Genomic DNA, 26,671 nt, shown 5'->3' on the forward strand with positions numbered 1-26,671 from the left:
TTTCAGTATAGATGTTATAATTTATTAGATCCAGAGCAGGACACAGTCTAGGGTTAACTATTCCCCCAATACTGACGTGAAAGCTTCCTGAGTATTCTATTCAATGCCTCCTGGATTATGAGTTTTTAAAGTATGCCTAGTGGGAACAGTCACTGTTCTTGGTCCTGAATGAATGTTGGGCACTGTTCTTTTTCATTCTCTTGGAAGATTCTTTCCTCAACCTCAGATTGTTTCCTCAAATGTGTGTGCTCATCACTCATATGCTGCATCCTTATGGAGGATCTCCTGCAGAGCTCCATAGTCTTGTGTCTGTGTAGTTCTCTCCTCTCTGGTACTCTGTCCTGCAGACCATCATCACTTGGACTTGCCGGACTCCTTTTTTTTTTTCCTAGACAAAGTCTCACTCTGTTGCCTGGTGAGATCTCGGTTGACTGCAACCTCTGCCACCTGGGTTCAAGAGATTCTCCCGCTTCAGCCTCCCGAGTAGCTGGGATTACAGGCACTCACCATTATGCCTGGCTAACGTTTGTACTTTTGGTAGAGATGGGGTTTCACCATGTTGGCCAGTCTGGTCTTGAACTCCTGACCTCAGGTGATCCTCCTGCCTTGGCCTCCCAAAGTGCTGGGATTACAGGCTTAAGCCACCATGCCCAGCCATCTTGCTGAACTCTTAAGTCTATCTCCTTAACTCAAGATGTCTAACAGGTTCTGCCTAGCATACCCCTCCCTGCAGCAAGACTAGGAAACTCCCAAGGCAGTAAGCTGGGGACATTTTATGACTCAATTCATTTATTTTCTATCTCTGAGTGATAACTATCTTTTGTTGTCTAAAGTTCCAGGTTTGGAAAAACATTATTTCATATACGTTATCCGGGTATTTTTGGTTGTTTCAAGTGAGAAGGTAAATCCAATCCCTGCTGCTTTATCTTGGCCAGAAACAAGTTATTTTCTCTTTACTGTAGTTTGGTTTTCTCTTGTATAAACATACTATAATGTATTTCTCCATTCTCTTATTGACGGACTTTTGGGTTATTTCCAGTTTGCAGTTATTGTAAATGAAACTACTATGAATATTGTTATCCATGTGTTTTGGTGGATATATGTCCATATTTATCTTGGCTAAATACCTAGGAACACAGTAGCCAGATCATAGCATGGGCAATGTTTAGCTTTAAGATACATTGACAGTTTTTCAAAGTGGTTTACCATTTAAACTCCCACCAGCAGTGTATGAAAGTTCTAATTGCTCCCTATCCTCACCAACACTTGGTAGTGTTTTTCATTTCAGCCATTCTGACAGTGTCACACTGAGATTTTAATTTGTAGTTACCTAAGGACTAAAGATTTTGATTGACTACCTTTTCACATGCTTAGCAGCCATTTGGATATCCCCTCATATGAACTGTCTTTTTAAGCCATTTAAATTGAATGGCTTAAATTTTTCTTAATGATCTGTAGGGGTTCTTTATATATTCTGAATAAAAATCTTTTACCAAATATATTGTTGTAATGTCTTTACCCTGTCCATGGTTTATCTTTTCACTCTTTTATGATGTGTTTCCATTTTAAACATCCTCACACTCAAATGTAGTACAATTGTTTTATGGTTACTGATTTTTTTTTTTTTTTTTTTTTTTTTTCTGATTTTGTGTCTTGTTTAAGAACCTTTGCCTGAAATTATGAAGCCATTCTCATATGTTTTCCTCTAGGTGCATTACTGTTTTTTCCTTTCTTCCTATTGAATATAGAAGCAATAATTTGAGTTTTATTAATCTGAAATCTTTTCCCTTCTATAGGCTTTCTGTTCAGAATCCAACGGCAAGACATTGTCAAGGGGCAATCTAAAGTCACTGGTTGCACATCCTACTGCATTAATAATGCCTGTAACCCATCACAAGGTCCTCCGCTATTCGCATTGTGACTTGCTTATCAGTTAGCAAGACAAATATTTTACCTCACCCTTATTTCATTCTGCAGTATCTCCGTTCTCTCAGAGTTTCTATAAATAACAGTTTAAAAAAGCAGTTCCCCTTGGCTGGTGGCCATGACAATGAGATTTTAGTTCCTCTAGTTTTCATTGTTTCTAAATTCTCTATAATAAACATAAGTATTTTAATTTAAAAGTTAACCAAAAACGTTTGAGCAGTTGTGATTAAAGTGTATGTATGATTTTTCATATGTGGAACTAAAAAATACAATGTCTCACAATCTTTTCTGCATACAGTATGTTGACCATACACATTATGACTTGTAAAACAACTTGTTTGTGGAGTGTCTGCTGGGCAGACAGTAGAACAGTTCATTAATTTTAAAGCATTCTACAATCGACGTATTTTCCCTTACTAATAACTTATTGTTTTATTAAAGTCTTGCTCAAGTTTTTTCCTACTCTTGGTTTCACTTTATCCACAAATGAAGCTACAGAAAGTTTTAAAAATATAGTCATTTGCCAAGTATCTTTAATTAATTACCAAGAATAGAAGTTGAACAGCTCTTTGTGATACTGTTCATATTGCAGGAACATGAGGATGACTTCTGGGCAGAAACATCTGGAAAGAGCTACTTAAACTCTGCACCAGGGTCCTCTTTTCCTGCACTGTTATGGGACAGTTTTTGCAGAGATGTATCAAGTCACCTAAGCAGCATGTGGAAATGCATAGTTTACTTGACAGCATTTACAAATTATGTCTTTTCCTCAGAATAACTTACATTGCAGAAATGCTTCCATATGCTAAAGTTGGACACACCACTGTGCTGAGAAAAAAAAAAAGCGATGTCTTTTAGTAGCAGTTTTCATATACATACTAAACTACAGTGTATACAAATTAATAATGTTGTCTCTTAAGAATTTACCATAAATGGTTTTCTCATTCTTTATGCCCCAGCTGTCTGCTAAAGACTGCAAGTAGATTTTGCCACAAAACAATGGGTCAGCAAAAATTCAATTATGATTATCTAAGTAATGAAAACAATTTGATCACAATCGTAAGTCTCATGCTTTGATTAAAAAAATACTTTTTCCCAAAATCTTCTGTGTTTCTTAAAGTCCCAGGAGCAGAAAATTTCCAACTTCAAATTCCAAAACATGTATACTTGCAGCCAACGCCTTTCTATCCTGACTTTAGAGCAAGAGTTGGCAAACTGTGTCCCATGGGCCAAATCTGGCTCACCACCTGTTTTTGTAAATAAAGTTTTATTGGAACACAGCCATGCTTATTCATTTACACGTTGTCTATGGCTGCCTTTGTGCTGCAAAGGAAGATTTGAAGAATTGTGACAGACTTTATAGCACAGAAAGCCTAAAATGTTCACAACAACCCTTTATTTAAAAACATGTTGACTCCTGTTTTAATAAGCATTTCCTCATTTCACATCTTGCAGGAAAAAATGGATGTTACTACTGCTAGTACTGCTTCTGCGGCCAAGTTTTTGAGCACATAACCAGGATGACAGCCACAGTTCCACAAAGCTCTGATAAAACATCAAAAAGAAACTCACCACCAAGGAAAACAGTGAATCCTTTCTTGTCTTGAGTGAATGGCAATGATCTTGGTGGCCAAGATAACAAGTACACATATTTATTATATTCAAAAACTATTCTAAAATGTATGTTCTCTATATAAAGTAATCTCCACATGATTCTGAGGAAAAGGTTTAATCTATCTTTCTACTACAAAGTTCTTAGTACTGCTTTGACAAGGAGGTACCATATCCCAAGATGTGATACTTTTTGCTCAGTTTTTAAATTAAACATTCTAGAGTAACTTATAGAGTGATGTCAGCATGATGGCCAACTAGAGTTGCATGACACAAAAAGGTACCAAAACAATAAATAAACTATGCTTTGACTGGAGTTACTGATGAAGTACACTGGAAAGCACCGGGGGAGCAACAAAATTTCTATAGAGCATGGAAGCCCAGGATAGCACCACAGAGAGGGAAATGAGATATCCTCCCTCTGCCATATGCTATCCCCCACCGGGATCAGCTCAGAGCCAGGGAAACTTCTTCTCACGGGGAAAAAGTAAGCTGGAATCCTTCGCCCCATCACCTCCACAGACAGGAACAGTCATTGCTATAAAAGGGTCTCCTGGTACTTACAGGACCAGAAACCCACGTGGAGAGTTACTGGGCGTTCATGTGGCTGCATTGCCCCAGAACAGGAACCACATTTTGGCATTCCAACCCCCATGACCTCAGCTGCTACAGCATGATGCCATCTTGAAACTTGACCTATTGCTGGAGTGCATCTTGTGTTGTGGGTCAGTAGCCACCAATCTCCTCCATCTCTGAGGTTCCACCGTCATTCCCCTACATTCATAAGGGTGCCTGCAGCACCAATACACCAGCTGCCCAGAGCCTAGGCCCAAAGGAACAACCAAGACCACAACATCCGAATTCATCAGGTACCCTATTCCCCAGGGAAACAAGCAAACCTTCACAGTGGGGAAACCCGGTGAAGTCACCCAGCTCATGTGCTCTCACACCCATCATAACAGCCAGCTTGAAAGTGGCTCTACCCACTGGTGAGATCCTGGCACAGCTGCCTAGCCACCTCTGGTCCAATAGCTGGCCTAGAGATGTCTCACCTCCCTCTCCCCGCAGAGAAAGCACCACGTAACCACTCAGGCCCCCCTCCACATACCCTTGGCCTGACAGCTTGACTGGAGGTGGCCCAGAAAGAGCCCCATGCAGTCATGCAGCACACCACACCACAACTCAACAGCCATTGCAGCAGTGGCTCCACCTTCCTGGAAAGCCCACCAAACAGCCTGCTGGCCCACCACACCCACACATGCTTAGCCTGACAAGCAATCTGGCACCCCCACTGCCAGCAAACCTGCACCACTGCATCACAAATTCCTACAGCCTAGGCCATTGAGAAAATTGCAGATACCACAGATGAGGATCACAGTTGAAAAATCTGTACAGAGACCACGTTACTGAATCCACCCAGAACCAAAGTCAATATACCATTCCTGACCAACACCCCAGGATCCATCTGCAGGGAAAAGGCTCTTCCTACGAAAGTTAATCCACAAAATTACAAAAATGACTGTTTTACTAGATGCACAGACATCAACAGAGGGATACAAGAAACATGAAAAAGCAAGGAAATATTGTACCCCTAAAGGAGCATAATGAGTCCTCATTAACTGACCCCAAAGAAAAGGATATTTATGAAATGCCCAAAAAGCAATTCAAAATAATGATTTTAAAGAAACTCAGTAAGATACAAAAGAATACAGACAAGTCAATGAAATCAGGAAAACAATTCATAAGCTGAATTAGAAATTTAATAAAGAGACAGATATATAAAAAAGAACCAAATAAATCTTAGAGTTCATAAATTCAATGAATGAATTTAAAAATACAATTAAGAGCTTCAACAACAGACCAGATCAAGCAGAAGAAAGAATTTCTGAATTTGAGGCAAGCCCTTTGAAATAACCCAGTCAGAAGGGAAAAAAGAAATAAGAATTAACAAGAACAAAGAAAGCACATGGGACTTACAGGACACCATTAAGGGAACAAATATTTGCATTATAGGACTTCAGAAAGAGAAGAAACAGAGAAAGGCACAGGAAATTGATTTAACCACAACAACAATACTTTCTCTAAGTCTTGGGAGAGATGTAGACATCCATATTCAGGAAGGTCAAATGTCTTTAATGAGATTCAACCCACAAAAACCCTCTCTGAGGCACATTACAAACAAACTGCCAAAAGTCAAAGACAGAATTGTAAAAGCTTCAAGAGAAAAACATCAAGTTACATATAAGTTACATGTAAAAGTATCTCCATTAGACTACCAGCAGATTTTTTTTAGCAGAAACCTTGCATGCCAGGAGAGAATGAAATGATCTATTCAAAGTGTTGAAAGAAGAATAAGCTGTCAACCAACTAAGAATACTATTTCCAGCAAAGCTGTTTTTCAGAAATGAAGAAGAAATAAAGGTCTTCCCAGACAAGCAAAACCTGAGAGAATTCATTGAGAAATCCTTATGGAATTGCTATAGCTGGAAACAGAAAGACAATAATTACCATCATGAAAACATGTGAAAATACAAAACCAGTCTGGGTAAATCCATAGTCATACTCTGAATACCTTAGTGCTGTAATGGTGTTATGAAAATCTTTCAGTTCTCTAGTATGAAGGTTTAAAGCCAAAAAAAGTAAAAAACATCAACAACTACAATTAGTGGCTGAGGAACATACAAAAGATATAGATGTAAATTAAGGCAACCAAAACACAAATTGGGGTGAAGGAAAATGTAAAGTACTTTAATGCAACTAAAGTTAAGTTGTTTTAAACTTGAAATAGTTTATTATAACTGTTTATGCTGCCCCCATGGTAACCACAAAGAAAGAAATTACAACAGATATACAAATAAACATGAGAAAAGAAACAAAGCTTAGCACCACAGAAACCCACTAAACCACACACGTAAACAAGCAAGGAAGAAAGAAACAAAGATCTTCAAAATAACCAGGAAACAATTAACGAAATGGCAGAAAACTTTACCTATCAATAACAACCTTGAATGTAAATGGATTAAATGCTCTAATTTAAAAAAATAGAGTGGCTGAATGGATTAAAAAAACACAAGATCCCACTATATGGTGCCTAAAAGAAACTCACCTTGCCATTAAAGACAAACACAGACTGAAAGTGAAGAGGTAGAAAAACATATTCCATGCCAACGGAAACCAAAGGCAAGCAGGAGCAGCCATTCTTACATCAGATGAAATAGACTTGAAATCCAAAACTGTAAAAAGAAGGTCATTATATAATGATAAAGGTGTCACTTCAATAAGAGGATATAATTATAAATATGTATGCACCCAACACTAGAGCATCTAAATATATAAAGCAAATATTATTATATCAATATTAGAGATAGACTGCAATACAATGGTAGAAGGGGTCTTCAACACCCCACTTTCAACAACAGACAGATCACCCAGACAGACAATCAACAAAGAAAAGCTGGACTTAGACTGCACCATAGACCAAATGGACCTAACAGATAATTACAGAACATTCCATCCAAGAGATGCAGAATACACATTCTTCTCAATTGCACATGGAACATTCCCCAGTTAGATCACATGTCAGGCCACAAAACAAGTCTTAACAAATTTAAAAAGATAATGTAACATGTATCTTTTCACACCACCATGAAGTAAAACTAGAAATCAACAAGAAAATCTTTGAAAACCTTACAAATACACGAACATTAAACAACATGCTTCTGAATAACCAGTAGGTCAATGAAGAAATTAAAAGGGAAATTTAAAAATTCCTTCAGACAAGCAAGAATGGTTAATAGGTTTTTTGGTGCTTTTCTCCATTACCTCCTGTAACTCCTACTTCAAAAAACAAGAAAGATTTCTAATAAATAATTTAACCATGGACCTCAAGAACAAACTAAACCCAAAATTGGTGGAAGGAAGGAAATAATAAAGCTCAGAGTAGAAATGAACAAAAGACACACACATAAAACTAAAGATCAAAAAATAAAGAGTTTGTGTTTTGAAAAGGCGAACAAAATTGACAAACTTTAGGTACACTAACTAAGAAAAAAAAAAGAGAAAAGACTCAAATAAATAAAATCAGGTATGAAAAAGGAGACATGACAACTGATAAACAGAAAAAGACTATTATGAACAACTATTTAAGAACACAGAAGAAATGGATAAATTCTTGGACATATACAACCTACCAAGATTAAATTATGAAAAGACAGGAAATCTGAAGAGATCGATAGCATGTAAGGAAGTTGAATCAGTAATAAAATGTCTTTAATCAAAATAAAACCCAGGACCAGATGGCTTCACTGTTCTATTCTACAAACAATTTAAAGAAGAACCAACACCAATTCTCTTCAAACTATTCCAGAAAATTGAAGAAGGAGAAACACTTCCAAATTCATTTTACAAGACCAGAATTATCCTGATTCCAAAACCAGACAAGGATACAACAAAAAAAGAAAACTATAAGCCAATATTTCTGATGAACATAGATGCAAAATTCTCAAAACACACTAGCAAACTGAATTCAATAGCATATTGTAAAGATTATTCACTAATATCAAGTGAGATTCATCTCAGGGATGGAAGGATGATTCAACATATGTAAATCAATACATGTGACACACCACATGAACAGAAAGACAAAAACCATATGATCATTTCAAAAGATGCAGAAAAAGCAACTGACAAAATTCAACATTCCTTCATGATAATAACTGTCAACAAATTAAGTATAGAAGGTATGTACCATAACACAATAAAGGTCATACATGACAAAGCCACAGCTAACATTATACTGAATAATGTATACTGAATAGTATAAATTATATTAACATTATACTGAGCAAAGCTTTCACCTTTTCCTCTAAGAACAGGAACAAAGTAAGGATGCCCACCTTCACCACCCTAATCAACATAGGGATTCCTAGTCAGAGTAATTAGGCAAGAGAAAAAAATAAAGGGCATCCAAATTGGAAAGAAGGAAATCATATTGTCCCCGTTTGCAATGACACAATCTTACATACAGAAAACTCTAAAGACTCTACCAAAAAACTCTTAGAACTAATTAATTCAGTAAAGTCAGAGGACACAAAAAATCAAAATTCAAAAATCAGTAGCATTTCCATATGCTAACTACAAACTATCTGAAAAAGAAATCAAGAAAATAATTCCATTTACAATAGTATACACAAACAAAATAAGATACCTAGGAATAAACTTAAGTAAGGAGGTAAAAGATCTCTACATTGAAAACTTCAAAAACAATGGAATAATATCCCATGTTCATAGACTGGAAGAATTAATATTGTTAAAATGGCCATGCAAGCCAAAGCAATTTACAGATTTAATGTAGTTCTTATCAAAATAATAATGACATTATTCACAGAAATTGAAAAAATAATCCTAAAATTCATATGGAACCACAAAAGACCCCAAATAGCCACAGTAATCCTGAGCAAAAAGAAGCATCACACTACCTGACTTCAAAATATACTACACATCTGCAATAACCAAAGCAGCATGGTACTGGCATGAAACAGACACACACGCCAATGGAACAGAACAGAGAGGCCAGAAATAAATTCACACACCACCTGATCTTCAACAAAGGTGCCAGGAACACATATTGAGGAAAAGACAATCTCTTCAATAAATAATGCTGGGAAAACTAGATATCCACCTGACAAGAAGAGACTAGACCCCTACCTAGTAAGATCAACTAAAAATGGATTAAAGATTCAAATACAAAACCCAAAATTATGAAACTACTAGAATAAAACATAAGGGAAATGCTTTATGACACTGGGCTGAGCAAGGATTTTAGAAATAAGATCTCAAAAGCACAGGAAACAAAAGCAAAGATAAACAAATGGAATGACATCGAACTTTGCTTCTGCACAGCAATGGAAACAGTGAAGTGAGGGAGTATAAATGTCCACAATAAACTGAAAAGACAACATACAGAATAGGAGAAAATATTTGCAACTATACATCTGACAAGGGGCTAATATCCAGCATATATAAAGAACTTAAATAATTCAACATCAAAAAAAAAAAAAACCAACTCAACAATCTGATTAAATAGGCAAATGATCTGAATAGACATTTAACAAAAGAAGACATACAAATGGCCAAAAAATATATTTTGAAAGGCTCAACATCACTAATCATCAGGGAAATGCAAATCAAAACCACAGTGAGATACCACCTCCCTCCAGTTAGAACAGCTATTATCAAAACGACAAAAGAAAACAAGTGTTGGCCAGGTGTGGTGGCTCCTGCCTGTAATCCCAACACTTTGGAAGGCTGAGGTGGGCGGATCACCTGAGGTCAGGAGTTCAAGACCAGCCTGATCAACATGGAGAAACCCTGTCTCTACTAAAAATACAAAATTAGCCAGATGTGGTGGTACATGCCTGTAATCCTAGCCACTCAGGAGGCTGAGGCAGGAGAATCACTTGAGCCCAGGAGGCAGAGGTTGCAGTGAGTTGAGATCGTGCCACTGCACTCCCGCCCGGGAGACAATGCAAGACTCCATTAAAAAATAAATAAATAAATAAAGATAAAAGACAAAACAAATGTTTGGTAAGGATATGGAAGAAAATGAACACTTACGTACTGTTGGTGGGACTGTAAATTAGTACAGCCACCATGGACAACATTAGGAGGCTCCTTAATAAACTAAAAATAGAACCACCATAGGATCCAGCAATCCCACTATTGCATATATATCCAAAGGAAATGAAATCAGAATGTTCAAGAAACATCTGTGCCCCTATTTTTATTGCAGCACTATTCACATTAACCAAAGTATGGATTCAGTCCAAGTGTCCAACAACAAATGAACAGCAAAGAAAATGCGGTGTATATATACACAATGGAAATATTATTTGGCCATTAAAAAGAATGAAATCTTTTCATTTGGGACAACATGGATGGACCTGGAGGTTATTATATTTAAAGTGAAATAAGCTGGACACAGAAAGACAAATACCACAGATCTCACTCATATGTGGAATCTGAAAAAAAAAAAAAAAGAAAAAAAGAGTTGATATAGAAGCAGAAAGGAGAACAGAGGTTACCAGAGACTGAGGAGAAGAGGGGAAAGAAAAGAGGTGAGAGTGGGGAGAGGTTGGTCAATGGGTACAAAGTTACCAAAGACAGGCGGAGTAAGTTCTGGTGTTCTATTACACAGTAGCTTGATGATGGTTAATGGTAAGGTATTATATATGACAAAATAGCTAGAAGAGAGGCTTTTGAATATTCTCACCACAAAAAAAAAAAAAAAATGATAAATGCATGAGGTGACTAGAATGCTAAATACCCTGACTGAATCATTATATAATACACATGTATTGAAACTCCAAATTGTATGCATAAATCTGTACAATTACTACATCAATTAAAAAATTTTAATGATAAAATAACTCATAAATCTTTGTTTCCCCATTTCTCAGAGCAAACACTTGAAGAAAGATGAGAGTGATACCTATTTGGGGACCTTTTGTTCAGGTTACTCACATATCATTCAGGTTAACTTGAAAAATTACAGGAGACAGCAAAGTAAATTGATCATGTATAAGGTATTTTCAGTTATGATCGCCTATTTGAGTAACAACAACAAGAGGAACACAGTAAATTGATTCAACCGTTAGGATTAACAAACCTGGTAATTCTAAACATTAATAAATAATACAACTTCATAATAAAAGTAGGCAGTTGTCCTTTCTGAGTCCTGATATTATGAATAGAGATGATGCAGCAGAGTAAGCGGGGTGCGGGGGGGTGGGGTGCAAATTTCCAGGTGAATCCAATGAAATGATGCTTAGACCTTGGCCAGGTTTTCCATTCAGTCAGTCATTCAACAAGGATTTTATTGAGCACCTACAACATGCCAGGCTCTATTCTAGGAGCTGGGAATAGGGCCATGAACAAGACTAGTAAGTTCCTACTTTCATGGAGCTTACATCCTAGTGGGAGATACAGTACAGTAGAGGTTTATACCTGGTCCAGAAAAACAGACTGAAACAGAAAAGAAATTAGACTATAATCAGATAAAAACACGAAGAACTGCTCCCAAGAAGGGTCATATTTAGCCAAATACGTGCACATACTCTTTTTTCTTGGCCCCCTTCTGTCCTGAATTTCCCCTATGAAAACCCTCTCTCAGGCCGGTGCAGTGGCTCACGCCTATAATCCCAGCACTTTGGGAGGCCGAGGTGGGTGGATCAATCACCTGATTGAGGTCAGGAGTTCGAGACTAGCCTGTCAACATGATGAAACCCCGTCTCTACTGTTAAAACAAAAAAAGCAGCTGGGTGTGGTGGCGCAGGCCTGTAATCTCAGCTACTCGGGAGGATGAGGCAGAAGAATCACTTGAACCCGGGAGGCGGAGGTTGCAGTGAGCCGAGATCGTGCCATTGCACTCCAGCCCGGGTGACAAGAGCGAAACTCCATCTCAAAAACAAAGAAAAAGAAAAGAAAACCCTCTCTCAGGAAAGGAGTCAACCAACTTGGTCACACTTGGATACAAATAACTGATCTCTTCTCAGGAGTCTGAATTTGATTCCAGGTAGACAGGAGGAGCTCCTAGGTAGCAGGAAGGGCTTCTAGGGACTTTCTAAGAGTCCTGTCATGTATTGTTTCTAAGGAAACATTGATCAAGGACCTGCTCAGTTGCAGTGCAGCATTAGGCTTATTCAGGCAATGGTGGATGGTTCATTTACTATAAAACACACAAAGCCTGAAGGGAAGCGTATGCAATACTGTCCATTTGCTCCTTTAGATGCTGTCTACCCTTCTCCACCCAGTCCTGTGGCCCAGGAGGCTGGCCTTTGGGGACTGCATCAAAGCCTTCTTATCTTCTGCCTTCTGCTTGGTTTGGCCAAAGGGAGTCACCAACAGGAAATGAGGGGTGAGAGGAAAGAGAAGGTGAGGTTCTTATTTCGCAGTTCCATCCCTGCCTGGCCATCAGTTGGCAGTGACTGTGTCCCTCTACTGAAGATCATGACTCCCTGTCAGGGGGTTCTCTTGCATAGCAACAGCCACAGCTACAGCTGCAACTCTATCCCTGCCCTTGACCTTGAAGGTGCCCCAAGAGAGGGTAAAAGCTCCATACTGGTCCCCTCCATTTCCAAGTGGGTTCCTTAAGTCCTGCCCATGCCTTTGTAGAGTGCTCCCACTGACCTCTCAGCTGTCCATTGTAGCGAACACATGTTGCAAAGTTGCCATTGCTCTCAAATCAGAGACCGACTCCAGGCACCAGCTTCACATTTTAAGCTCCATGATAGGGTTCGGATCTGTGTCCCCACCCAAATCTCATGTCAAATTGTAATCTCCAATGTTGGAGGCGGGGCCTGGTGGAAGGTGATTGGATCATAGGGATGGTTCCTTATGGTTTAACACTATCCCCCTTGGTGCAGTCATGGCAATAATGAGTTCTCGTGAGATCTGGTTGTTTAAAAGTGTATGGCACCTCCCCGTTCTCTCTCTTGCTTCTTCTCCAGCCATGTGAAGTGCTGTTCCCACTTTGTCTCCCATCATAGTTGTAAGCTTCCTGAGGCCTCCACAGAAGCCACGCAGATGGCCAGCATCATGCTTCCTGTACAGCCTGTGGAACTGTGAGCCAATAAAACCTCTTTGTAAATTTCCCACTCTCAGGTATTTCTTTATAGCAATGTGAGGAGAACAGAATAGTACACTCCACATTCTGTAAATTGTGCTTCCTTTCAGGATCAGTGGTGACTCACCTTCAAATAGAACAAAGTTCAGGGCAGTGACCAGAGTGACCCTAGCCTCTTGGGCAGAGAAGAAAACCTCTGGATGGCCATGGCTTACCTTCCTGTGTTGAGTGGAGGGCTGTGGGCAGACGAACTGGAATCCAAGCAGCAGGAGGGAACCCAGGACACTGGAAAGGGAAAATAGCAACAGGCAAGATGGTGAGTATGTTCCAGGCAACAGCACCCAGTGGAAGGCAGCATCACCATCTCATCAGTGGATGGGGGGGAACAGCCCAACCCAGGCCCTGGGACATGACCCAGTGAAGACACAAACTGTTGGCCCTATAGGAGGGAGGCAGCATGGTGCTGTGGCAAGGCATGGCATGGGGCAGGTGTGGGATCACATCCCAGCCTTCCTGCTTACCCTCAGGGGTGTTCTAGGTCAGAGCTTTAACCTCTCTAAGTCTCAGTCTCCTCCCCTGAAAAATGGGGATAACAACAGGAACTGGCTCAGAGGTTCAGGGGAGAACTGAGTAAGAGGATGCACCATGCCTGGCAGAGGGAGTGCTAGTGCAGCCCACATGCGGTCCTTCACGGGTGGTAGGGTCAGGGAAACGTGTGGGCTTTGAGCCTGCCAGGGAAGTTCCTCTCCTTACAGCTCATGCTTTCCTGGGAACCATTACTGTGCCTCTTTCCAGCCTTTTGATGTCACATATGTTCTCCATGGGTGGGATTAGCTGTGCTAAGCCTCACTGTCACCAGCCCTGATTAGGGAATGTCATCAAATAAAGAGGAGGTGGGGAAATAGGAGCCGGCTGAGACAGCAGGGTGTGCTGGAGAGGGCATGGAGCCAGGCTAGAATCCCAGCTCCATCATTCCCATCTGGGTGATCTCGGGTCAGTTAGCATTTCCATGCCTCAAACATTCTCACCTTCTGTGAGGATCACTGAATATGACAGAGGTAAAACAATTGGCATGGTTAGTAAGTTAAGAAGGTGAGGGAAGGAGTAGAGTTGACCAGGCAACCTGGAATGCAGCTCCTCTGAGTCAGAGGAAAACCTAGATCTTTCACTCCCTCTCCTGCCCCAAGGCCCACCTGAATGTGATTGGAAATGTAACCTCGGACCAAAGGCGAGACAAGCACTGTCAATTAATTTAAGTGCCCAAGGTCTCATGATTTCAAATCATCAGTGTCATTATTTTAAGCATCCCGGCAATGAGGCCGCTGTATCTTTTGACCATTTGTCAAACCGTATTTAACCTAAGTTAAATAATATAGTGGTTCCCAACCTTTTTGAGACTTGCAACACAACTGAGAGATGTGAAACACTGCCCCAGACCAAGAAAAACCACCACATCAGGGTGGAGATGAGGAAAACCTGCCTGAAGCTGGGAGTTAGGTCTTGTGGAGTTGGATAAAGCATCCACCATTTCTAAGAATCCAAAATTCCACCCCAGCTCCTGTTTTGTAAGTAAGTGACCAAGCAGACCACACAGAACAGACATGGACAGACTGGCTAGAGACTGTGCAATGTGGTGAGAAGCAGGGAAGATGGTCTCTGTAATATGGTGTTGCAGGCATCCTTCTTGCTGTAGTCATGGAGTTGCAGCTGAGGATCCAGAGCTCAGAACATGGGTACTAAGTATGCACACATTCCAAAGAGCTGCACTGCCTATCGAGGAACGACAAAGTGGGTGCTTGTCATCCCCTCACTCACCTCCCACCTGTATGCACAAGGAGGCTGGAGGATGGAGTTCGCTGGGTGTGGATTTCCCTGAAGACAATGTAGGAGAGCTGCATACAGCCCCTCCACTCCCCTATGGGGAAGGAAAAGTAGGAGCTCTTCCCCAAGCCAAGCAAGAGGGACAACATTCAGAGCTTGATCCAGATGCCCTGGTATCCAGGGGTACAAGGATTAGTGCCTGATTCTCCTCTGAAAAACATCTAAAGGCCAAACCTTAGCTGGAGTATCCAAGAGGGAAGAATGGAGAGAGGGCTAGGTGGGAACAGTCTGTATTTTTAGAGCCTGGAGGGGCAGGAGATGCTATGTTTTAGCACCATGGAAAGACATGGAACTTAGGTTATCTGGAAAGGAATCTACCAAAGATTTTCACCAGAAAGATTTTACTTTCTACGTTTCCTAGAAAGTAAGCCTGCGGCTTATACCCATGGAGTACAGGAGCTAGGTGAGGGAGGTGGACCTTAAGGAGTCAGCAGATTTGCATAGCCTGCAGGAGGGCATGGTGCAGCAGGAGAGCCTAGTGAGGGGGAAATTCTCCAAAGTGCCCCAAGAGAGGAGAATCTGGAACTTGGACATCTCCCAACCAAGGACAGCAGCACCAGATTACAAGGAATACCAGTCCCACTGGGAACCTCTTTGCCGGTTACCTCTCCTCTCCTCTCCTGTGCCTCACCCTGAAGGAATTCACAATGACAGTGAGTGGGCAGGGCAGGAAACTAGGAGTGTGAAGGAACCAACCAAATCCCCTCTTCCCTACTACAGGCGTCTGAGGCTACAACAGGACCAGCTTAGAGGAGAAAAGAAGTTTTTAACTGGATGAGAGATCAAAATGTTTGTATCTGACTAGACTTTTCTTTTCTTTTCTTTTTTTCTTTGAAACAGAGTCTCGTTCTGTCTCTCCGGCTGGAGTGCAGTGGCTTGATCTCGGCTCACTGCAATCTCTGCCTCCCGGGCTCAAGTGATTCTCCTGCCTCAGCCTCCCCAGTAGCTGGAATTACAGGCGGCACCACCATGCCTGGCTAATTTTTATATTTTTAGTGGAGATGGGGTTTCACCATGTTGGCCAGGCTGGTCTCGAACTCCTGACCTCAGGTGATCCACTCGCCTTGGCCTCTCAAAGTGCTAGGATTACAGGCATGAGCACCGTGCACAGCCTAGACTTTCCTTTTAATATACTGTATTTATAACAACATTCTTCCAAACAAGGGATGTATTCGGGACAATAATATGAAATTAGTGGGGAGAAGAATAAAAGAGTTGAAGTATAACTTGCCGAGGATCTAGAGCAGCACTGTCCAATAGAGTTTTCTGCGATGACGGAAACATTCTCTGTCTGTACTGTCCAGTGCAGATACACAGATCTGTGCTATTCAGGACACAGGAAGCTAAAGGTTCAGGTCTAGATGGTGATGTTACCGATGTCCTGGATAACTTCTAAAATGATTCCCCTTCTTACTCCCACGACACACAACTTCCTTTGGACTTTTCAATACTTGAAAATGAGCCTGTTCATTACACACATAATGTACTGGAAATATTGACCAAGATGTCTTCCAGCAATAGGGCAGGAGAATTAAAGACAGCGGGTTCCCAGACAGCGGTGGCAAAAGGACAGTAATCTTATAGCTGTATCACTACTGGATGCAATTTGACCTCTAAACCAAGAACATGTGCATCACAACTCACAAGTCCATGCTCCATGGTTGCATGACCTTGGGCAAATCACCTTCTCTTGCTGTGCCTCAGTTTCCTCATCTGTAAAATGGGAATTATATAATCTGTCTTCCTACCTCAAATGAGTTAATATGCAAGAAAGCACATTATGAACCCAGGCCTACAAATGTGAATCATTTGTAACACATTCTGGCACTGCTTACTCATTTAAAAAGAAAACTAGATTGGTGTGGTTTTGTTAAAAGAAAGAAAAAAAAAAAAACAGCAGCTTCATAAACGTGTTACACCTCAGTGCCTCAAAGCTCTTGGCACACTCAGTAGCCACATATTTGTACGGAGCAGTTTTGGATAATCACTGATCTGAGGTTGCACTTCCATAGCATTCAGGGGGACTTGGGGCGGGAGAGGGAGTGAGATCACATCTAGGTTTTCCTCTGACTCGGAGGAACTGCATTCCAGGTTGCCTGGTCAATTCTACTCATTCCCTCACTTCTTAAGGTCTCTGCCCAAAGGATCTTGTCTGCACAGGGCTTCCTTGAGCCTACAAAAAACAGTGGTCCCTCTCCCAGCCCAGTCCTTTTCTCCATCGCACTTACTATCTAACACACTATGTCTTTATTTAAATTTCTCTCTCTCTAGCCAAGGGAATGTAAGCCCCATGAGATCAGGGAGTTTGTTTTGTCACTACTGTATTCCCCAGCACCTAGCAGAGTGGCTGCTATATAGCAGGAGCTTAATTCACTGAATTAAAGAATGATGCTTCACCATCTTGGTGACCCCTGAAATCTCAAGATTAAGTGAAAATACTGTGAATTAACATATTCAAAAGTGTCCAAAGCCACTTCGGGAGCTTTTACAACTTTCTTTTATGAGGGATTTATAAAAATCAGATCTGCTTTTGAATTTCTATGTTACCCCTCTCCAAAAAACCATCCTTAGAAGATGACAAGATATGGCAGCAAAATGTTTGCTGGTGCCTCTTGTTACAAAAGTGCGACACAAATTATATTTAGACGTTCAAATGCTTCTTTTCTTCATTTACTGGGCCCTAGTGAAGCTAAAATGCATAGGGGTACCCAACAAAATTCATTCTGGAGTAGAATCTGAGATATTAAATGGTCTCTGCTCTGAATGGAATAGAATAAATTCCCCCAGAGGGGCAATTATTCTTTGGGCTACAATAACAGCAGGCACAGCAATATATAACCCCAGGGGCCAGAGGAAACTCTGCCAAGGGCTGAAAGTTTCTCACCCCTGCTCAGCACACTCTGTTTTAGGATACCTCACCCTGCTTGCGCATACTTAGCTAACTGGTATCTGTAGCTGTGCCCACCTCTTTTCAAAACACCAACAATCTAGCCCAAATCCTTGTTCCTCCTGACCCAATTCAAAATTAATGTTTGGAGAATGAGAGAGCATGCATGTGTCTCTGTGTGTGCAACTCGTGTGTTATTTCACTTTGATAGTTTGCTTTGGCAAACCGCTCCCAGCTTGCAACGTTTTGACAGATTGAAGGCTACCAGGGCCTTTGGCAAACAAATCACACACTCCTTTCCAAGTGGCGGGGGGAAGCTACATTCCTACCAAGACTTTCCGATTCACCTTGCAGTCGAAATAACCTAACATTTCACACCAACCAAAAAAAAAAAAAGTTATGCCATCTACCCAGTGCTGTTCTAGGTTTTAAACACTCCATCATTTCATTTCCCCGTGTAGAAAATAATGCTCACTGAAATTTGGTACAAGATTTACATCATGGAACTGGAGCTCTGGGCTTCTGTATTTGCCTTGGCCAATCCCACTCTCCATGCCCCCTACCATCTCAGCTGTAGTGAGGGGTGGATACTGTCACAGCCCCTGTGTACCTCGAATTACCTCAATGAACCACACCACTTGGGCATATCAAGTAACAAAACAAGGAAAACAAGGAAAAAAAAAAAAAAAAAAAACTACTTCCTTTCTTCCTCAGTTAATACAACCCAAGAGATATCTTGGGAGCAACCAGATCACTAATAAAATTATATCGACCTTAGCAAAAGAGAGCCAAAATCTTAGCATTGAAGTGAAATCCTGCCTAGTGCACTCTGGAGACAACAAATGTTTGCTGGCCAGGCACGGCGGCCCACCTCTGTAAGCCTACCACTTTGGGAGGCCGAGGCAGGCAGATCTTTTGAGGTCACAAGTTTGAGACCAGCCTGGCCAACACAGTGAAATCCGTCTCCACTAAAAACACAAAATTTAGCTGGGCATGGTGGTGTGTGCCTGTAATCCCAGCTACTCATGAGGCTAAGGCAGGAGAATTGCTTGAACCCAAGAGGTGGAGGTTGCAATGAGCCGTGATTGCACCACTGCCCTCCAGCCCGGGCAACACAGCAAGACTCTGTCTCAGAAAAACAAAAATATTTGCTAAGCATGCATTTTCACTGTGCTCAGCTCTGCCCTCTGCCTTCTTCTGACAACAGCTAAGCGCCTGTAGTCCCAGCTACTCGGGAGGCTGAGGTAGGAGAATGGCGTGAACCCAGGAGGCAGAGCTTGCAGTGAGCTGATATCGCACCACTGCACTCCAGCCTGGGTGACAGAGCGAGACTCTGTCGCAAAAAAAAAAAAAAAAGAGTAAAGGCAGCAAGGAAGGGGGATGGGTTACCAATATGACATTAGCCAACAAAGAACTGATTGCTACCATTGATCTCAGGGCTCACAAGTAGTACTTCACAACCATCCTATCAGACACTTACATTATACCCATTTTGCAGGTAAGGAATTTGAGGCAAAGAGAGATTAAGTCATTTGCCAAAGAGCCACACATACCTACTAAGTGGTAAAGCCTGATTTCTAAGACCAGCGGTCAGCCCCTTGGCCTGGACTCGTAACCACTGTGCCGCAGGGCCTTATTAGGACACAACACGTTTTTACAAAACAAGCATTTGCCATTTGATTACATCCACTTTCTTCCCCACTCTGCATGAGGTAGGGAAGCCTGGTGGCTTCACAGCCTCCTTTATTTTCTGCCACTGCTTGCAAGAATCATCAGAAACTAGGTGGATGCAATAAAGTTGCATTCATCCAGTCCCACCAGAGGACATTCTAAATTTCAAAATAAATGAAGCTAACCACATAAATCCCAAACTTAAAAAAATGCATTCTATTTATTTCCTCTGTTTTCTTACACAAATTAATCTGAGCTTCAGTAACCTTTCTTTGATGGCTCAGAGGCACCAAGGTGAATATCAATCAATTTGTGCAGCTCAAGGTGGCAGTCTTCGGTCTTAGGCATACAGCAGCCTGGGGCTTGAGATCCTCAGACCCTTAGGGCTTTTGGAATCTGGCTGGCATTTAGCTGTCTCCTTCCTGCTATCAGGTGTTGTTTACTGTACTGTCAGTGACCCTGTGTCCTCTTAACTGGGCTCCCTCTGGATCTGCCTTGGTCTTGGAAACATTCAGATAACCAAGCTGCAGCCAAACCAAGACCAACAGGCCCTGTGAAAACGCCTGCCTGGCTCGTGCAGAGTGAAATATTTCCATTATAGAGCGTGGACTTAAGGACACATATTCTAACTGCAAATTGGTTTTTATCACTTGTTTCCAGGTTCTTAGGTCTTGCAGCCATTTGTATTTTCTCGACCAGTACCTCTGGCAATGTAAGGTGTTCTAACACAACACAGCCTTTTTTCCTTTTTTTTTTTTTTTTTTTTTGAGACAGAGTCTTGCTCTGTCACCAAGGCGGAGTGCAGTGGCAAGATCACAGCTCACCACAGCCTCGATCTCCCAGGCTCAAGTGATCCTCCCACATCAGCCTCCTGAAAAGCTGGGACCACAGGTGTATGCAACCACACCCAGTTAATTGTTTGTTTGTTTCTGTAGAGACACGGTTTCATTATGTTGCCCAGCCTGGCCTTGAACTCCTGGGCTCGAGTGAACTGCCTGCTTCGGCCTCCCAAAGTTCTGGGACTACAGTGAGCCACTGTGCCGGCCTACACAGCACAGCTTTTAAAGACACAACACCCTTTGGTAAATTTCCCTCCTCAATGGCAGGTTTCTTGAAGAAATGGTTTCTGATACACCTTTGCAGTCTCATCCTCAAGACTAATAAATATCAAGTGAATAACAGAATGGAAGGATAGAATAAAGTGAAGGCAGAAAAGGAGAAAGAGAGGAGGGAGGAAATACCAGTCACTAAAGAAAGTGCTGCTGTCCAGGAGTTTAAGATCAGCCTGGACATGATGGTGAGACCACATCTGTACAAAAAAATTTTTTTTAAAGTTAGCTGGGCCTGGTGGCACGCACCTGTAGTCTAAGCTACTCAGGAGGTTGAGGTGAGAGGGTCGTTTGAGCCCAGGTATTTGAGGTGGCAGTGAGCTATGACTGTGCCTGCACTCCAGCCTGGGCAACAAAGAGAGACCCTGTCTCTAAAAAATAAAAATTAAAAAAAAAAGTGCTGCTCTGTGACAGTTTTCATCAAGAAAATATTTTCTAAGTTCATCCCAGAATTCCCTGTTGGAAAAACCAAAGAGCTAGGAAAAGGAAGACACTGGTAAAAAGCAGATTTCTACAAATTGGAATTACTGGTTCTAATCCCTGGCAGGAACAGAAGGGGTCAATGTTAACCCAAGGCATAAAAATCCACTTAGAGATGTAAGGAATGGGTAATTGGCAGCCCAGTGATCACACCTTGACTCCACTGAACCTTTTTGGGTACAGAATGTTCTAGCAAATCCCACAGTCAAGGAGTGAGTGATGAGGACAGGATCCAGGTACAGGCCTGTGCCAGGCATAAAGAAAAATCAATACTGTCTGAATGCTTGCCGTCATTTTACAGATGGGGGTTTGCCAGGGCAGCCCTCCAAAATCTATTTTATTTCCTCCTAGCCTGTATGCCTACCACTTAGATGGCTCCTCCCAAGCTTCCCACAGACAAGACTCTGGCAGATTCTTCTGTGGGACACTTGCACCCTCCTGCACCCCCGAGATGTGCTGTGTTCACATAGTGTCAACCATGTTCCCATACCTGTTTATGCCAGTTGCTATTGCTTTGTAATGACATAAGTATTCAAATAGTACACAAACCCATGAAAGCAAGCACAAGAAGAAAGAGCATTTGTTAGTTGTTTCTACAAAAATGAAGTTAATTGCTTTGGAAAGATCCAATAAAGGCAAGCAGCCAAGATTTAAAAAAAAAAAAAAAAAAAAACTACTGGCAAATTAGGTGTGGATGAGACAACTGCAAGTGATTAGGGGCAAAAATAATAAAAATCCAGAATCATTCTGGTACTCAGACTGCTTTGCAAATGTCTTTAAATTCTCACTGCACTTTAAAGAAACCCAAATGGAAACCTCAGATAATGCGTATGGGTGTGGTTTGTGCAAGAAAGACAATCAGGGGTTCATGAGCAAAGAAAGGCCCATGGCCCCAAATCAAAAAACTGGTAAATGGATGTACATGTGTTTTAAGTTAAAAGCAAACTGTTGAAGGTGTGTGTGTGTCATTTGTTTGATTTCCATGCTTCACCCTACTTTTGTAATTAACTAGCTAACCATCCTGGTCAGGAAAGAGAAAATTTCAACCTTATCTATTGTACATAAAAGGCAGTAATTAATCTATTCATTTACTCTTCAACAAATATTTATTAAGCATCAACCAAGTAGTAGTTTAGATGTAAGTTACACAAATTCTGGCCTGCCTTATTAATACCATGAAGTTTAATACTTGTGATCCAGGCCTGGCCTTCCTTCCCTTTGCTCCTCTTCCCCTCCTCCTCCTCCTCCTCCTCCCCTCTTCTTCCTCCACTCCCTCCTCCCCATCCTCTTTCTCCCCATTTCCTGATCACTAGCACAGAGACACTGATTGACTCCATGACCCCACACAATTATCACATATTTCTTTACCCCTGAGGGAAATTTCAGTTTTCAATGATCAATTGTACCTGAAATATCACTACTTGGGACATTCTCGTTCTCACACATACAAACACGTTTTTTGAACCCCTTTCTTCCTTTCTGTACTCAGGATCTTTTTCAATTACCCCTAAGAACAGCCACCTTTCTCTTTCTCATTTCCTCAACTCTTTTGGTTGTATTTCTAAGTGCAGTAGCTGACAGGCATTAAAGTAATAATACTTTACTGAAGTATGTATCAAGGAAAAGAAAAACTTTAAGTTTCAGAAGACTAAAACCAGACACTTGGACCTAGGGCCATCAACCTGTAAAACCCTTAAAATAATCCAGAAGTCTCCCTCATAAGATCTATAAAATCACCTTCTAACTCTGTAATCACTCTCATTACATCTGTAATTCTTCAAAAACTACTGTTCAAAATAAAAATCACCAAAATCAATTTTATTTCCTGCCAATTTCACTACTTGTTTGGCATTTGATAGTTCTGTTTTTTTCTTCACTTTCACTCGAAACAGAAAATATGTCAACCCTACGAAAGCACTCCTTGAAGTAAAGGAAGAGCATCCGGTCAAGCAGACTGGCTCCAGAGATTTTGTTGGACAAGTCAGGTAGCCATCAGCATTTATTGTACTGTTCTAGGGATAAAATTGTGTTTCCCTCCTATCACTCACTGAACAAACAAATAAAGACGTAATTGTGCATCCAAAAAAAAAAAAAGGTGCATAAATTGGAACAAGTCTTTAAGAAACATAAATAATTCTGTATCATTTAGTGCCATTTCCTTTCTAATTTTTAACAGATGACAAACATTCCTAAACTAGGGTTAGCCTACCCTTTGGTCCACATGGACTTTAATTGCCCTGAATTTTACATGGCATCCAGAACTTGTCCAAGATTCAGTGATAATCCCCAACCAGAACCATCGAGAGTTAAAATCTTAGTGCCTCTTCTGCTACTAGGTTTAACTGTGATTCTTTTTATTACTACACACTCTGAACAAGGCAGAGATACTCTTGCGATGTTAATGCCCAAGGATTCTCTGTCTCCTTCAATGAGAAGAAGCTGGTTTTCTATTTCTCTGTGGCTTGGCAAAAATTGGGGAGGGATTTTTAAATGAAATCTCTGTGTATCAGAGTTGTGACTCCCCTTAAATGTTCTTTCAGGGATTTTCTCGGCAGCTAATTCCTAATTTTAACCTGTTTTCTCTTTAGGTAGAGAAATTCTCCAGCTTTTCCAATTGATCTTTATGCATTTAGTTGCCTTGATAAATATTAAAAATCCCTTAACATGTGTGTACGTGTGTGTGTGCTTCCCATCTACCACTTTTGTCAAAGACCTTTCACTCTTAAAGTAATCATAGCCCTTTTCCCCATAACATTCTGAAAAGCATTTAAACAAAAGACACTCTAGTTTTGCTTCTTTTCTCTTAAAATATATTTACATGGCCCTAAAAGAGGGATGCAAAATGGTTGGTGTGCACCTGGTTTATGAAGAAGGGAGTTTGACGGAAATCTCAAGCTGAGATCTCCTAAAGAATCAGCCATCCTCGTAATTCACATTTTCTTTCTCTAGCACTGACAGCAGAATTCTTGGCAAAATGTCCTGCTGAGAAGCCCTGTTCAAACAATTCCTGCAGCAGGACTCTCGTGCTGGAGGCCTGTCAAGGCTTCCAGAGTTCCACCACAAGGGTAGCATCTAGCTTTCAACTACTCCCATCCTGCTAATTTCTCTTTTGTGGGCAATTTCCTTGAAATAATGCACAGTTTAGAGGTGAGTTCCCCAGGCCTCCTGCAAAGGGAGATGACCTCCATACCACACACCCTGCTCAGATCATTACAGGAGGCTAACTGTTTGCAGGGGCATTAATTAAAATTCCAGGACATAGCTATTCATACTTGGGAGGCAGAGGTGGAGGATTGCTTGAGCCCAGAAGTTCAAGGTTACAGTGAGCTATGATTGCACCACTGTACTCCAGCCCGGGTGACAAGCAAAATCCTGTCTCTTTAAAAACAAAAAAAGAAAGAAAGAAAGAAAAAGAAAGAAAAGAAAGAAAGAAAGAAAGAAAGAAAGAAAGAAAGAAAGAAAACAATCCAAGACATTAAGAAAAAACTTTGCAAAAGGGACTTCCTCCCAAGAAACTCCCTGCCTGTGCAGCCTGGGTGGCCACATTTTTGAGGGTGCTCAAGCACTTTTAGGGGTCTTTTTGATGACAGCCAGACTTACACGAGCTTAGCACGTGGTGAACCTACCTTTCATAATCTGCTTGCCCTTTTCGAACCAGTTCAATAACCGACTGTGACCTCAACTTCTTTGTCCCACATGGGGTCCTGGTGCTTAAAATGCCGTGGTCCTACAGTGACCCTGTGGGCCAACTGCGTTTCTCACTACCCTGTGGTTTTACAACAGTATTTTGGAACTTCCACAAACTAGATGCATATTTCATGTCTTGAAATATCTTTTAAACTCTTTTTTAAACTATAGTTTTAAATACAAAAAATTAGCTGTGCGAGGTGGCAGTCGCCGTAGTCCCAGCTACTCGGGAGACTGAGGCAGGAGAATGGCGTGAACCCAGGAGGCGAGCTTGCAGTGAGCCGAGATCGCGCCACTGCACTCCAGCCGGGGCGACAGAGCGAGACTCCGTCTCAAAAAAAAAAAAAAAAAAAAAACTATAGTTTTAAAAAAGGACACATGCTAATTTGTACTAGATGCCAACTTCTATCCTGAAAAGACCACCAAACATGAATATGGGCTGTCCTCCTCACGGCTCAATATCATACAGCCTTCAGAATGAAGCTTTTTCTTTCTTTTCTGACCATAAGTGACATGCATGTGAATATGTCATTGATAAAGAGGTTTGTAGTTCTCTGCGGGTATTTGGACTGCAGGCCTACACACGTCTGCTCATGTAAAAGTATACAAGCAACTACATACTGAAGCTCACACACATGCACCGTACTCAGTTAAATGCCAGGCATTAGCCCAAGGGCATCCACTTGGCAAATGCTCTAGCCCTGGTTGGCCAACCACCTGTGGCAGCATCATATATAATATGTTATATATTACAGAGCATTTTACTTTCTGTTGTAAGTTCTAGGCATTTGGGATTAATGTACAGTTATGAAAAAAAGACTACAAGATATTGTAATGATTCAACTTTGAAACAAAACTTTCTTCCTTCCCCCATTCCAGATTCTCAATCAATTCATTTAAATAGTATCCTAAAATAGTAAGATGAGCTTCATCACAGAATTGTTACCAACTGCAAGTACTTACCTGTATGGGCTGGATTTTCTTAATGTATGCAGCTAGAACAGCTGCGAAATAAACTAGATGCTAGGGCAGATATTTAAGCTGCCAACCATAAATCCTGATTTCAAATGTTGGTATTTATCAAAATTAATGCATTGATCTCATAATGTATAAATATTATAAATTTAAACTTATATAGTACATTTATATTAATAAAATACTGCCATTGTCTATTTTACATATTGAGATTTTGCATAGGATTTTGATGGAGGAATTTTTAAAAGGCTCTGTCAACCTTTTTAAAAAGTTTGAAAACAACCTCAATAACATGGACTACAGTTCCAATGCTCAGAGCCCTTATTCTAACTCTGCACATAAAGGAAGGCAACAGTCATGATGAAAGCTCTCTGAGCATTAGTTTTCTGATCTACACAAAAGGGATAATAGTACTAACTCCACTTGCCACGCATGGTTGATATGAAGATTGAATTTTAAAATGCAAGTGGAAGTCAAAAATGTTTTGCACATAAGGGACAAGAGGGAGCATCATTTTAAAATACCAGATTCAATCAAAATCTATGGTGTTGCAACCAGAGAACAATTTTTTAAAAGTTCTTTAGACAATTCTATTATGCAACCATGGTAAATATACATTGATCTGACCCCGCCTCCAGGATTCAAGTGATTCTCCTGCCTCAGCCTCCCAAGTAGCTGGAATTACAGGTGCCCACCGCCATGCCCAGCTAATTTTGTATTTTTAATAGAGATGGGGTTTCACCACGTTGGCTAGACTGGTCTTGAACTCCTGACCTCAGGTGATCCACCCGCCTCAGTCTCCCAAAATGCTGGGATTACAGG

General features: G+C 41.0%; 1 protein-coding gene across 1 annotated transcript in view; it reads right to left on the bottom strand.

The window, feature by feature from the left end:
* LOC108514753 (thrombospondin type-1 domain-containing protein 4-like) overlaps window positions 1-26,671 on the bottom strand; it is a 201,659-nt gene that overhangs the window by 164,128 nt on the left and 10,860 nt on the right. Inside the window, exon 3 of the mRNA XM_017851208.1 lies at window positions 13,375-13,444. Coding sequence (XP_017706697.1) covers window positions 13,375-13,444 — 70 coding nt within the window. The remainder of the gene's footprint in view (window positions 1-13,374; window positions 13,445-26,671) is intronic.

The sequence above is a fragment of the Rhinopithecus bieti genome, unplaced genomic scaffold, assembly GCF_001698545.2.
Source record: "Rhinopithecus bieti isolate Rb0 unplaced genomic scaffold, ASM169854v2 scaffold_31548, whole genome shotgun sequence".
NCBI classification, from domain to species: Eukaryota; Metazoa; Chordata; class Mammalia; order Primates; family Cercopithecidae; genus Rhinopithecus; species Rhinopithecus bieti.